The 16,009-nt window shown below is 42.0% G+C and overlaps 1 protein-coding gene across 1 annotated transcript in view; it reads left to right on the forward strand.

The window, feature by feature from the left end:
- LOC128715862 (RNA-binding protein Musashi homolog Rbp6-like) overlaps nucleotides 1–16,009 on the forward strand; it is a 310,737-nt gene that overhangs the window by 264,345 nt on the left and 30,383 nt on the right. Inside the window, exons 4-5 of the mRNA XM_053810780.1 lie at nucleotides 14,727–14,809; nucleotides 14,900–14,984. Of these exons, the coding sequence (XP_053666755.1) occupies nucleotides 14,727–14,809; nucleotides 14,900–14,984 (168 nt within the window). The remainder of the gene's footprint in view (nucleotides 1–14,726; nucleotides 14,810–14,899; nucleotides 14,985–16,009) is intronic.

Here is a 16,009-nt window from a genome sequence, read left to right on the forward strand (position 1 = left end):
AAGAAAAGAAACAATCTTAACAGTACCAGTCGCTGCGAATGAGTAGAAGAAGAAAAAACAAAACATTCTTTCCCGCAAATGACTCATCAAATAGGATAAGTGTATTAAAAAGTAGACAAAAACATACAGCAACTCCCACTCGCGAAGTGTCACGGTCGAAAAAGAATTGAGTGGAAAATCATTAAAAAGAAGCAAACCATTTTGACAAGTCATTTTTATGCGCCGACGCTGCATTTTCGGCCCCGTACGAGTAAGGGAAACTCTCAAAGGTCTATGAGGGAAGCAAATGAAGAAAAAAGAAAAGGCAAAGAAAAAAATGATCCCTTTTAATTACATTCGACCCAAAAATATGATGATGGAAAATTAATGAACAGTTTGCCTGTTGTTATCTGTACCAATGTTCCATCGTTCGATGGCTGTTTTGTGGTGGTACAGAGTAGAGCTTAAAGTATGTACATAATGTTTAAAAATGATACACAAGAAATACAACAACTGTTACGAAACAATGGAAAAGCATGAGTCATTTCAGGGTTTCACTGGTAATCTGGCGAATGTTTGGATCGTGGCTCGGAGGGTGTATTGAATTGTTTATATTTTTAGTTTACCCCTGTGTTGTTTTGAAAGTGTACTTTATCTATTTAATTTAGTTCATTTTTATTTAACTGGGGTTAGTTTATGTTGTTTGTTGGTTGTGATTTGCTGCTTCTAACATGTTCTCATGTACTTCAGAAGCACTCACCTACAATTCACTTTTATAAATTGTTACGCTGCTGCAACTAAAGTATTGCTCTACGCTAGTGTCGTGCTTAACATATCATTTGAATTTTTAGTTAGGAAACATTTAAATCTCAAAATAAGATTAAAAAAATACTTAAATCCTCAGAGATTCACGAGTCCTAAAATTTCCGTGGATCATCTAAAATTCATGAATCTCCAGGAACAATAATTAAGGCTTATATGAATCTGTAAGGATTTATGATCCTTTGGAATGGAGATTAAAATTTTTTAGTTCATTTAAAAGATTCTTTCAGATTTTGCCAACGATTCTTAAAACTGTTAAAATGAACAAATAGAGTTTTTGTTTATTTATTCGAGATAAAAAAAACTTGCCTTCTACAATTCATCATAGGCTTACTTAACTTTATTCAATAATGTTTTAAGCCATTTCAATTTTATTTTGTCTGCAAAACTGTCGTCGATTAATCTGCCAGTGCTACAACTTTCCCATGTTTACCATTTCCAAAAACTTCGTCTCAAAAACGGCACTCAGGATCAATTGACGGCCATATGTCAACGTGGCAGTGAAAGCAACTGAGCGAACGAGAGAAAACAACGATGCTGGCGAGATTTTGGGCCATTCAGCACGCAAATGAAAACAATCCACCCCGCACGCAAGCGTTCCTGTCAGAGACAGATGAAATGACGAATGCGCGCAGCTTTTTTTCGTTAGTTGGTACATTTGTGTGTTTTTGTTTTCATTTTCTTGTCCCACGGTTTTTGCCCCCATCTCCAGCCAGCCAGTCCGCCCATCTGCCACTGGCAGACAAACGCTTGGGCACTCCACCGCGCGGTGTTGGAGAAATATTGGTGAAATCAATTTATCAACCGGAAGCTGGTTGAATTGAATTTTAAATTCAGATTCACCTAAAGTGTAGCCAACCGGATAGCTCCCGGGGGTTGACAGCAGTGTGTGGATGTGCAATAAGCTGCTTCAGAACATCAACATACAGTACTTCACACGGAAGGTACGGATGGAGTGTGTTGGTTGTTTGTCGGTTTGTGCGGTGTCTTGCCACAGCTTCGACGTGCGAGGAAGGTTGCAAATGTTTGCTAAATTGCAATCGCCTTCGATTGCGTCGTCGGGTACGAGCTTGCTCATGACTCGCGAACGGGAGAAAAAGATTGATGTACACATCAATATTCGTTCGACGGGTGTTGGAGCAGAGGAGCGATCGAGCGGTCGTTTTTCCCACCCTACATTTCTGTATTTGTTTACTGTTGTTTTGAACTCAGATCCGCATTGACTTTCACAGCGCATCCATGTGGGTCGTGCTGTGTACCATCGTAACACTGCTGGCAGTAAAAAAGGGTTTCAAGATCCGCTGCCATTCCTTACCATTGAAGGAACATTAAACAGCGGACGGATTGGTAGCTTGATTTGCATTCCATTCGAATCCGTCACCCGTGCGTTCGTATGGTGCCTTGCATGTTGCCTGCTATGGATCCGTACCGTGTGCTGATGTGTGCATACCTCAAAACTGCAAGTCGCTACTGACGATTGTCCGCATCCTATTTCGACCAAGAGTCCCCGGATCAGGTTGTTTTGCGTGCAGTTTCGCGTAGCTTTATTTGCTCCAGGACAAAACCTCCTTTTACCTTGCAGTGTCATACGAGGATGAAACAGTCCGCACGTTACTGGAGAACCTGGCGATGGTGAGCATGATGATGATGATACTAGCAAGTTTCGATTGGTTTTGACCCTGCTAGCTAGCTAGCACCACTCAGGCAGGCAGTATCAACGCCTTTTCCTAAGTCTCGTAAGTCTCCGTCGTCTAACGTAATGCCTGTCAGGAAAATCGTTTACGTACGTGCGTCCTGCACAGTTCATCATGCTGGCCTCCGCTACGATTGTTTCCAATCGGGTGTGAGTGTATGTGTATGTTGTTTCTATGCACCGTTCAACCCCTTTTGCGGGTGATTTTCGGACATCGAAGACATTCCTGCGGACTTGCACGTCGACATTCCAGCTAACTGCATTCGGTTCCGTTCATCGGAATGCAATTGCGAAACGTTCGACGGATGGGACGTGCTTCTCGGGGACTCGCAGCAAAAGCGAAGTCGCGATCCTTCGTTGCTGCACAACTGTCAACAGCGGGTACGTATACCGACACCGTGCATCGCTTAAGGAATGCGCTTGTCACGCTGATGAACGATAAATCATCGGCGAAAGTGTTCATTTTGCTGCGCTGAGCTTCTCCGAGATGAGTTTACTGTATTTGTTCGCTGACAGATGCAAAATTGACACCGGTCGGTGCTGTTGGGGAAGGATTGAAAATCTTACCATAAACAGTACACGCAGACGTGTCGACATCGTAAGACAGATCGTGTCAAATGGCGGTCAAAGTTTCTGCGGTGACATCAAACGGGAAATGGATTGTTGATGATCCGCCGTACGACCCAGTGGAGCAACCGGTTTTTCGGTGCATCTCTCCTTAAAAGCTTTTTGTACTTGACAAGACCAGTGATGGAAGGAATCATAGGTTATAAATGATAACCAGTTTGCGTAAACTGTATCGTAAAGTGCATGTTCCACTTCAAATGCTGACTGACGGTTAGTAATCAACCTGATTGTTTGTGTACCATCATAAGCAACGACATTAAACTAAACCGTTGCGTTGCTACACTTGTTTGTGGACACGTTTAGCAATGGGTAAATCCTACCGCATATCCTGCAGGAAATCAACTCCCGTGAACCCGTTTCAGATTTAGTGTCCCGAAAATCAACCTTCCCCAAAACGGAATCCCTGAATGCCACACCGAACGGACACTGATTGACAGCTTGATTGACTGGCTGGCTGATTGATGTTTACTGAGCAACCACATATTTTCCAACCGGAAACTTATCGCTCTATGACATGGAGGCGATTTTGGGGATGGAACTTTTTGTGTGTATATATATGTGAGTGTATGCGTGTGTGTGTGTGTGTATACTGTCCTCTTAACCGTGATCACCACCCTGCTGTGAGATGTGATCGATGGTGAAAAAGAATTCGACAGCTGAATAAAAGCATGATGTAATACTAACACGAGGTGTTTCTTATCTTTCCCTGATACCACCAGACCTTCTTCGTCCCTGGTTCTCCTGGTACTGGTATCACGGCATAACCTTTTTGCGAACTATTACTCAGCAAACCATTAGGTAGGAACTTAAACTGTCAAACTCTCTTGACGTTATGCTTTCCGTTCGATGGTGACATTACCATCGGCAACAATGGAACCAAAGATTTAGTAGTTTGAGGACTTTTTTCTTCTCAATTTGACAATAATGAAGATATGCCACGCTTTGACAAACTTTTCACTCCTAGCAAGTAATTTGGTATTGTGTTTGTCTGAAGTACATGTTTTCAGATTTTAACATGGATAAAATATTGAATGCAACGATGAAACAATTGATTTAGATTTGCAGGTTCGAAGTTTTGATTTTGAAATAATATGCCAATATAAACCGAATTAAGGAATTAAAGGCGTGGAAACACATTAAATCGGTGTATGAAAAATGTTGTTTTTCACAGTTCACGTAAAGCATCACTCGTTAATTGGGTACATCCCGGCTGGCCGTTCCCTGCTCATGAAGCGGCTTAGCGTAAAGTGTCGGTCAGCGCTTCCCAAGCAATTCATTCAACTAACGAGCCGTTTAAAGCACACAACCTCAAACTCCATCACCATTACTGGTTTTGGGGGGCGAATGCTTGCGATGCACTGGAAAGAATCTTCTGAAATGGAACGGTACCATCCAAGGAGCAACCGGAACCGCGACAGATGTCGGCAATGACATTTTAATGCTCTTACTTCTCGTTAGCTTTTCCTCTCCCGCATGTGTCCCTGTTTGGCCCATGCAGCTCGTTTCTCGCAAGGGTGGCAAAAAAAGAAGATTCGTTTCGAATTTTTTGTCCCCAGTTTTCGACTGGCAGTCCGTCGTTCTTCCCGGGACGTATTCTAAAAGTGTGCGCACAGCAAACTTTCTCGCGTCGCATTCTGGCGTAGGTGCTCTTAACGCTCGCCAAAATGAATGGTACTTGTTTGTGCTGTGCAAAGCACTCGCAAGACTGTGTGTGCCACTGGCGAGGCTGCTACTGCAAGCACCAATGTTACCCGGTGGCAGGGCAACAATATTTCCACGAATCCGCCGTTTGGACGCGCGCCACTGTTGGTCTTTTGCTGGCTCAGGGAATTTCTTCACGTTCCCCTGCACAAGTGTGCACATGCTGTGCTTCTTGTGTTGCCCGGGCCCGTGGCCCGTCACCAGCTGCCGTTGCTGTTGTAGCTGAACTTTGACTCAAACTGTCATTTGACGGATGCCCCAACTACTCGTGCGCTTGAATGGCACAGCGAACGTCTCGCTCGATCCCAGCCAGTCCGGGCACCGCGCAAGCATGAAATTATGACTACATCTGACTACCTTTCGTTCGCTCCATAAAGTAGTCGCGGCGTGGAAAAGCATAAATCTCCAAAAATAACCACACCAACAAGAAAACTCGAAACCGTCGCACCAACGTTTCGAGAAAATTGCAAAGCATCTTAATTGCACACTTGCCCGCTACAGTTCTCGCTCCCTTTTCGTTTTTTTTTTGTTTTTGGTTGAGATGAAAAAGTAAAGTCTTTTCCCCCGTATTTGGTCTTCGACCAAGTGTCCCACCGTGGTTGCTTGCCATTTCCATGGACTTTTGTTTCACCAAAATTGCAACGCTAAAATATTTACCACATCAACTACCAACTCCAGTCGAATGCTGACGCTCGCCACTTCCACTGTCACTGGCTTATAGCGCAAAGAACTCAGTAAGAAACAACAAACTTTAACATAATCTTAAAGAACAACAGGAAAATCTGTTACATCAACAGTGGAATTCGTACAGTTGACAGACTCCCGGACTATTCAGTCTCCCGAGTGGCTGTTTATGGGAAGATGAACAAAACAGGACACAAATAGAATAAAAGCAGAATTTGAAATGGAAGTAATTTTAATTTTTCCTTTTTTAATCATCAATCACGTTTTGTGAAAAATACAACAAATCTATTGCCGGATTCAAGTTTGGTAAAATTATGTGATCTAATTTTCCTTGGTGGTAAAATTCAATAAGAAAAAACTCTCTGCCACAAAAAGTTTTAAAAACTCTTAAATTCTCAAAGATTTGATCGCGGTGTTCGCCTGCTTCCGGAAACATATAAGCAGCCCACGATCGAGAGTGTCGTCGTCTGAGAATCCAACATTCCGGCCTTTCTCGTGGACGCATCAATGCTTTGCTTAGCATCCGCTACGTAGGAGAGCCGTAAATCAATGATGTCTATGTCCTAAACGTATGAAATTATCTAGATTTAGGATTTTTAAGGGAAGCCAAATAGAGAAAACTGATGGAAAGAGAGGAACTGTTTTTCCGCCATCTGTTCCAATACCGGCCGCATGGTGAAAATTTGATCAGTAGTTAATTTCTCGTTTCGTATTACCCTCTGATAGTTTCCACTTTTCACTTCCTTCAATGTGAAAGTACTGTCCATCTATCCATCTTGTAGCTTGAATGGAGAAGAGGTTTGAAGGAGAATATCTTGAAGGCGATATTCCACACTGAGATATTCCTGTAGTCATTGCTGTCACGCTACAGATTATGCTGCTGCCAGATTCCAATCTCAAGTTATTGATACTCTATCGAATATTTCAGTAATAATTTGAATAATTCCATTTTATACTGCGGCACCTCAAATTTTGATCAGTTTGGGTGTTATTTCATCGGTGCCTGGCATCTTACTATTCTTGTGCCGACGAATCGCCTTTCGGGTTGCGTCATTACGTCATTGCCTTGAAGATAGGGCTAGCATCATATCGTATGCAGGTGAAGGCAGTGAGATCGTCGCGATACGACCTCTGGCTAGCAGCTGACCAGGGTACATCAACTAGTATATCTTACAAAAAAAATAAATTCATATAAATAAAAACACTCATCAGTTCAATTGTAGTAAATCCGAAATAGGACCTACACAAAGAGGAGCTAGCAAAATCGACCGAACCCTCTAATTTCTTAATTGAATTAAAGTTGCAATCAAATAGGAATACTCTCAAATTATCCAACCCATTTAGATCAATTTTAAGCCTGTTTCGATACAACACATGACAAATGTCATCCTATTTGATCCGTTTTCACGCTTTAATGATTACGAAAAAAAAGGTTACCGAAAATGGCAGGATTTCATAAAAGAAAAAAACACAAAATTTTCCCTGCAGAAAACGAAAGCTAATACAGACGCGAAAGAAGAGGAAACGCTTCAGTGCAACACGCAGTACAAGATAACACGGGAATGATAATACATCACCGTCATCCAAAAGCCCTCGTACCATGCCCCGCCACCGGATAAAGGTTGTGGGAAACATATCACTTTTCCCCAGCACTGATGCACATCAATCGCTCTGGAAACTCATCACTCGCTTTTCCTTTCTTTCTCACTACTTTATTTGCTCCCATTTTTGTGCGGGATTTTTTTCCCCGCGTGTACTGGCAGAAGATTCCAAACCCACGAGATGTGCGGATTTTAAATGAGCATCATCCATCGCATCATTACGGAAGAGATAGCGTTAGTTATTTTTGTTATTATGAATTTTGAGCACGCTAGACTGAATCTCAACAAAAACCCAAATGAACGACCAACGAACGTACGGATGGGTCGAACCGCCCAGCCACCTCTCCCAGCTTGATGCGGTTGGAATGCGCTCGGCAAAAGTTGCACAATTTAACCAATCGGCACGAAAGGTTTGATGGAGGTTAGACGAGAATTGGAGATGGCGTTGTTGGGTGGAATGGTGGCACAGGCTAAACAAGGGGAATTTTACAGTTTGCCCCATCAGCTGGCAATGAATATGGGTGAGATATCGCCTTCGCCTTTTAATGGCCACTGTGCCAACGGGAATGTGAAACCCGAAACAAGATGGCTGGGAAGATTGAACGAAACAAGTTCTGGAGCGTGAGTGTGTATGTGTGTGTGTACAGTAGAGCGTGTTTTTGTGTGCCGTCGAAAATCTATCCCGACTCGACCTGTGTTTGGGAATGGAAAGATGGACGGTAGATTGTAGATGGATCAAGTTTCAACCATTCGAAAAGTTTTGATGTATCTTTAAACTTAATCCTTTTCAGCATTCGGGGAAGGTGGAGTTGATGCGTCCTTCATTCATGCAATCGTGCATGTGGGGCGCGTCGTATGCCAACCGAGCCAGCATGTTTTTTTGATCGATTCTTACCCACGCTTGCCTTAATGCTTTGTATGGGAATTCTTGTTCCTTCAAAAAAACACCTCACAAAAGCGCGCTGGAACTCATCAGAGACCGAGAACAAAACGTTGAACAGAAGGCGGAAAAGGAGGAAAAGAGCAACAGAACAGGAAGAGGCATTACGGGAGGAAAACTTTTCAACTCCCCTTGCCACTCATCGCTCAAGTTCAATGAAATAGATAGCGGACTTTTCAAAGGATTGCCCTAGAGTTTCCCGAGCGGCCGACAAAACAAACAACTCCAGTAATCATCCGAAACGGATCGCATCGAACCTCTATGCCGGGACGGGATTCGCCATTAGTTTTGCAGGAACCTTCCCGAAGCACAATTGAGCGAAAGCAATCAATCGAAAATTGCTTCACTTCGTAACCGGGCGAGCTTGGTGTAGCATGGTGGGCGGTACTGGAACCGTCCTGACTCCCTAACAGCCATGGGAGAAATTTATTACACTGTCCATCCATATAAATTGCTCTGGGCGGTATGTAGGGAAGCGTTAGCCTACCGTGCGGCTATCTTGAAGTCCTGCGCCGTCTCGGAACCCGAAGGAACGGAAGGATTATGGTCTAAAGATGGGTGGGCTTACGGTTTTAATCCGCGGTGGTGATAAAATTGTTTTGATTCACCTTCCGCATACACTGTGGAAAACACTTCAAATCATTATAATTATATTTAAATTATAAACAAAGGGAATTTGTTTGCGATTATGGGTTGACACTAATGGGAATTTTCCAATCAACACTAATTTCAAATCATGCTCTACTTACGATAATTTCTTTAAAACCCTTCGATTAACTAATTTGTGATTATTTAACCACATTTTTTTGCAAACAAAAACAACACCCGAATCGAAGCATAAACTCTTGCCAAAGTGAAGCCGTTTTACGTCATTTAATATAACGGCTCGTCGAAAACGAAGGAGCTATCGTTACTTGGAGCTGGAAATAGAGCATTAAAAAATTGCGAAAAACAAAAACTCCGCCTACCCTGCACACCATTGCGCCACTTTACTCGCGCAGAAGTAAATCTTCTTCAAGCAATACTACCAAAGCGCGCCCCCGGAATCGATAGCAAATTTCAGCATCATTTAATTTTAATGATCCAATTTATTTTTTCGTCCCTCCCCAGTTTCTACAACTGCGGCGCCACTGTTTGCGGCTTTACCAGCACCGTTTGCCGCTTCCGGTTGAAACCACGAAGCTGAAAGATGATATTTTCCACTGTCCGGATGGGAAAAGAGGATTTTTCTTCTCCAATCCATTGCAATGGCATCTTATGAGTGGTGTTCCACCTCCGTTGCCAGCTTTACCGGCCCGGGTCTGTTTGTGTGTGTCCCTTTTCCTTCATTGCCAGCAGTTTTCACTTGTCATTGATTTGTTTCTATCTGCTGACAAAAAGTTCAACCTTATTGCGTTTACTTATCGGGTCATTACTGTCATCACGTATGTAGGTAGAATCGGAATCGTGCGGTGATTTAAAAAATTGATCATCGATGACATTGATGATTTTTGTGACAATGATGTGAAATGGTTTATTGGTGGTTTTCATAAACAATCATTGGCGGGCCTGAATTAATTTCAAAGTAATTGATTTCAACACAAACGGACAGCATTGCGATCAAAAACATAAAAACAGTCCACGGGGTGGGTTTCATTTTGATATGCATAGAATGTACGTAATTTATTTATTTACCATATTTTATTCATTTCGTTATAATTACTATGTCGAAATCCGTTTTAAGTCTATGGACGTCAAATTCTTGCTTTCTATCAAATATGACAATCCAAGCAAGCCTCCCGATTGAAGGATGAATTCTTTTATGAGTAAAATGTTTATCATCCGCTCAATCAATGTCAAAATGAAGCATTTATCTTGCGTGTTTCATCCAGGTTAGATCATGTTTACCTTATTTCATAGGGCCACGTTGGCCATAAGATGACCCAAAAGTAATTTTACTTAAATGTTTTCAAATAATATGCTCCTTTAGATTTTTTTACTAATACTGGATGAACTGATACTGTATGATAGCAAAAATATCATGCCAAACCAAATAAATACTTCACCATAATACAACCTGTTATCAATTCATCTGTCGAGATTTGCATCATTGTTCGATCCCATCATGATAAATGGAGACGCCTAGTGGCTTTTGAAGTAAATGTTTGCATCATGTCCAAAGGCCATTTCGGCATGGGCAATTCGAAAATGACAGATAAAAGAAGATGAATAATAATATATCAAGCACTTTTTAAATTTTTTACGACGTAGTAGTTTTCGAAATTAGAGCAATGCATTGAAGAGCACTATTAAACTTGTTTGCATCACTAGAAAAATTATGTCTTTTTAATAATATGGTTCTATTATGTCAATATCTATACAACTGAAAGCCTGCAAAACGTTAAAGTAAGTACCTTTATTGAAAGAATACCCAGTAAGACAGCGTGCTGTTAATTTACCCATTCGAGCAGTATGCTTCGTCAGGCTATATCATCCTGTGTGGTGGAGGCAGCATGATGGCATCCTAGAATGCATATAATAAAACAGTGTTTTAATATTATTCGTGCTTTTAAAATGGGTTTAAAACGTTTAAAAACATTTACTCTACCCGATGTACAAGCTTGGTGAAAGATTTTCCCTTAAATTATCGTTTAATTAAGCGGTCAATAAAGGGAAAAACAGCATACTTAAAAGACCCAATGTAAACATGTCAAAATTTTTAGAAAGGGTAAAGGACTGCTAATTTTCCTTAATTCACCTTTAAAATACCCGGATTGAGGATATTTAAGGGTAATTTAATGAAATTGGTCTCATTTTATTTTAATGGAGACGCCTGGTAGTTTGTTGATAAAGGCAATAAACTTCATTCAGACAGTTCCAAGGTTGCTAAAATTGAAGTTGAATTTGTATGAATTAGAATGAAAATTAATTCACAAAATTTGTAACTATTAGTAATTTACAGTATAAATAGAGTCTGCCGATTTGCGATGAATATTTGCTTAAATCATTTAAACAGCTCATCAATTTTGGCTACCAATCAATATAAAAAATACAAAATTATGATTATGGTTGCATGAGTAAAACCAATATTCTTTTACATTTATTCGCATGAGAAGAGTGCACCTTCTGCTCCTTAATAAAAGCTACCCCTACCACACACTGTTTGCTTCAAGCGAAATGAAAAGCAATTTTTATCCCGTTCAACAAACAGCACATAAAAATGGCATTCTCGTGCCACTAAATTTAATGACATTTGCAACACTTTCACCGTGAGACAAAGAAAACTGTTTTCCCATAAGTAGTATCCTTGAAGGGTGCGCAGGGCGAGCACTAGCCAAGGACGCTTTTGAATGCGCGCCTTCCCATTTCACTCATGCCATTTGCAACATTTGTCCCCGCGTACGTACCGCAAGCGACCGAGTAGCACTGTCGATCGGACGCTGCTCGGTGGGATCCGTTTGTTTAAGTGCATAAAAATGCAAAATGCTTTTGTTCTGCACGGTTGAATTTCATGATTTTTCTCACCATTTTCAAACGGTGCAAAGAAAGACAGCATAAAAAACAGGCTGGCGAGAAGCACCAGTCCCGGCTAGACAATTGTCTAAAAAGTAGCATGTTATTTTCTCTATGTGTATTTATGTGTGTGTGTGTGTGTTTTTTTTTTCCTTCCATTCTGTATGCTAGAAACCATTGCATCTTACGCTTCATATTCTCATTCGATTGAAAGCATTTTGCAAGTGATGTGAATGGGGGTTTTTGTTCCTTTGTGTCTGTGTTTGTGACTGTATGTTAAAGCCGTTGCACAAAACGGAACGAAGCGAATGATTCTTTTAAATTGTTTGTGTTTGGAAACCGGGGCCATAGCAAATGGCGACCAAAATGGACCGAATGGTGCTACATATGTACAATATACCTATGCTTCGTATGTGCATGCTTCAGAAACTAACAATCTCCCTTGGACGCTCTGTGCAAATTTGCTGGTTAGTATTGGTACCAGGCCGTCAGATTCACGCGAGTGAGTAGGTGGATCTGTAAATGGTTCGCATGAATAAGTAACAAATAAGCGAAAGACCGTGAGACACACGCGTACTGTACAACGAAACCATGTATATGCAACGCGAATTGAAAAGCCAGAAAGAATCATCACATACGTCGAAACGAAAGCCAGTTGCGTAACGGTTCCACTAGCATCCCCGCTTCCTTCTGCATTCTTCCAACATCTTCAAACTTCAGAGAAGGAAAAAGAGACAGAGAATCAAAGTGAAAAAATGGTTTACCGGTTCCCGTCCTGCACAAGGTGAATAAAGAGCGGTGTTTGAAGCACCACCATTCGCGAGACAAACCCCTGTAAAGTGTTGGTGCAAGTGCAAAGCGCGGAGAATAAGAATCCTCTAAACATACTTTTTATTGTTGATAAAAGCAATTTTCTTTACACGACAGAGCTAACAACATGATTCCAATGCTTCCGGCAGCATTCCGAACTTGTGTGAGGTTGTGTGTTTTTGTGCTTGATTTGTTTTTTTTTTCCTCCGCTATTATTCTGCGATGCTTTTCTTCTTTTACACATATTTTCTGAACGGTTTTTTTTTTTGTCTCGGAAAAGGCTCTTTCATGTTACGCCTGTTCAACGTTTTTCCATGTGCTTGCATGCGAGAAATGTATTCGACATGCTGTTATTTTTTCACTTACTTCTAAAGATATGCACAATTTAGGCACGGCTTGTGAAGGCTTTCCGTAAGCTTCATCTTGCTCGAGAGACTTACTTTGTGTGAAATGTTACATGCTTCTCACGTTGCAAATACTAATTTGAGTGTATTATCAAAAACTATGACAAAAGGAAATGATAAATGGTCGTTGGTCGTATATGTAGATGATTTGAATCTAGCAAAACATAAAGTAAATTTTGTCATGAATACGTAGTTATTCAATTATATATTTTTCATTACTCGCGCAACAACTTCAAGAGGTCTATGTCAGCCATTTCTGACAGTCTTTGTCTTTATTAGCCTGTAGCTGGAGTTGGTCGTGCGTACGGGGAAAAAACAATTCTCTGCTTTGCCCATTGTATTTTTCCGGCCTTATCGAAAAGGTCACCTTTATTTATACTAAAACCATGATCACCCACTGCCCAGTCGAGCATCATCATTAACTTCGAATCCAAATGTTCATCGATCGGCCAATCGAATATCAAAGCTGGCATCAAAAATGAAAGATAAAATCGTCGTTTTTGTGTGGCAATGTCTTCTCAGACTCTCGTGCCGCGCCAAATCACCAGCTTAAATTACGAAGCCAAGAATATTTCGTCCGCTCCCACCGTAAGTGTGAGTGTAATGAATGATGGAAGACCGATTCCTAACCAAAATAGAAGGAGTTTATGAAAACCAAAAAGAAACGCACAAACAGAACCTGTGTTGAGTTAGGCAAATGAGAAACGAATCAATTCGAGTGCTTCGAAATAAAACACACCAACTCACACAAACATATAACTCCTAGACTCGGAAGCAACCCGATGGAAGACCCGGCAGGAGCCCGGAAGTAACTTGGGAGGGGTCGAAAGAAAAAAGATCGCTTCTATTACAACGATGGGCCGTTGAAGGCGACGGAATCATAAATAAAACAAGCGACATAATTTTCCCACTTTTCATTTCACCTTCTGATTCTGATTATTCCAATTCCTTCCTTTTACCTTCACGCCGCTCCGTTGACTGACTGCGTGGTGGTATGAGATGTTTCGGGGGAAAACGGAGTGGGCAATCGTCATCATTCTTTCCCGTTCGTTTTCGTTGCAGTAGGACATAATTTCCCAGCTCCTTCATTCGCCGTTGTAGATTTTCAATTGTACCGTAAGGAGCACACGGAAAAACTTTGCTGCTCCATCGCTGCTGTGCCTTTGCTATCTTAATTTATGCGCTTCCACAAACCACTCGATGCTAATCGGAGGAGCGAAGAATAAAACAACACAACTCAAAAAAGGCCGAAACACGTTTAATTAGAGTGAGCTTTTTTCGTGATTCGTTTCCGGAGAAATAATAATCGGATTGTTCCCGTACGTTTTGGGCACCACCGTCTGGACTGGTGGGGTTTCCTCGTTTTGATTGTGTGGTGCTTACTAATATGAAATGAAAAAGGCGAGATAAGTAAAACGAATAATATAAAAGTTGTTTATCGATGATTTAGTGCCATTCGTAAGACGCAGTATTTGGGATTCAAAAAGAGATGGCGCATTGAAGGAATTTTTATAGTCGTTCGATAGATACCTTGCGCCCTTCGGCTGTAATTCGCGTTCTATATCGAAGGAAAACTAGAAAACAATACTTTTCAATTTATTGCATATTACCTCTAGAGCAAACGGATCCGTAATTTGTCTAATTTGTATACTTCTATTAATATAAGTATTGAAAGCAAAATAATTCTTTCATATTTTTAGCTTATATTTTCGCTATTATTTTCACATCCCGCACACGAGAAAGGAAGTTTCTTGTTTTTCTCTGACGTCTATTGCGACTGTTCCAGACGTGGAGACGGGTTTTTTTATGCGATAAACAACTTTTATCATAATAAATTCCTAAAAGTTATGTATTTTTAATATTTCATTGTTATAGCACAATATGAGTACGTTAGCCATTATTAAGGAAAAGTTGTAAATTGATATCGAACCATTCTTTAACCATCATCATGTTTTTTTTCTTTTCTTTCGCAGGCTTCGGATTTGTGACATTTCAGAGTGAAGATGTAGTTGACAAAGTTTGCGAAATTCACTTTCATGAAATCAATAACAAAATGGTAAGTACAGCCGTGAAATTTAAAAAAACACACAAACATATTAGATTTTTTTATGTAATTAATTAATGTTTCTTTCTCATTCTTGCGCAGGTTGAATGTAAAAAAGCACAGCCCAAAGAAGTGATGCTTCCAGCGAATCTGGCCAAAACGCGCACCGCCGGGCGTGGGACATACGGTGAGTTTGTAGTGTTGAGCGGTGCAGGTCCCTCCTCCAGCTCGCTCGGGTCGGTCGGCCCCTCCACGAGCTCCACGGTTGGCTCCACGTTGCGCTATGCCCCCTACCCATTGCCCGCCACTATCACGAGCCAGCAGGCGGCTGCGGCCGCCGCTGCTGCAGCCGCTGCCGCTGCCACGACCACCCACATCTTGCCCCTGTCTGCTGCTGCGGCTGCGGCTTCGGCCGCCACTCCTTCACTCCTGCAGTACGCAGCGGCAGCCGCGGCCGCCAACGCGAACAGCACGCAGCAATCGGCCGCACTTGCGTACGAACATTCGCTCAAGCGGCTGCTGGCGGCGAACGCGGCCGCGGCTGCCAATGCACTGCGACCACATCCGGCCGCCGTAGCCGCCGCTGCCGCTGCCCATCCGGTGGCTGCAGCGGCCTCTGCTGCGGCTGCCGCACACCACCAACACCATCATCACGCGGCCCACCATCACCAACCACGAGCCACGACCACATTGACCTATCCGATAGGGGATCTTCTTGGGGCGCAGGGTCTTGATCTGGCCAGCATGTACCCGTTACAGGCGGCTGCCAGTCTCGGTCTCTGACAGCCAACCACCACCATCATACAGGTGCAAAGGCCTCAGTAAATTGATGGTTGTACAACACTTGCCGAAGGTTTATCCTGAGGCCGATCCGTACCGCAAAACACTGAGAACACAAGGGTATTTGTTTCCAGAATGTGTTAATTTCCTTTTAAAGAGCTTTTCAACGAAAAAGACTTGCCAGTCGTAGATAATGGTTAGCAATGTTAACATCTCAAGTAGTGCCAATATAACTGCGAGAGACACTTTATAGCGCTCATCTCCTTGAGCAGAGGATTTTTTTACGCATCATCTGCATTCATTCCGTTTTTGCTTTTCATGTCGTAGTTGAAAACCTTGCAACCAGTACTGCAAGGTGACCTCATCGAACCATTAAATGCCAAATGCTGTGACCTGACCTTCAAATTGAGACCACTGTAGTAGTGTGTAGTT

This window comes from Anopheles marshallii, chromosome 3, assembly GCF_943734725.1.
Source record: "Anopheles marshallii chromosome 3, idAnoMarsDA_429_01, whole genome shotgun sequence".
Classification (NCBI taxonomy): Eukaryota; Metazoa; Arthropoda; class Insecta; order Diptera; family Culicidae; genus Anopheles; species Anopheles marshallii.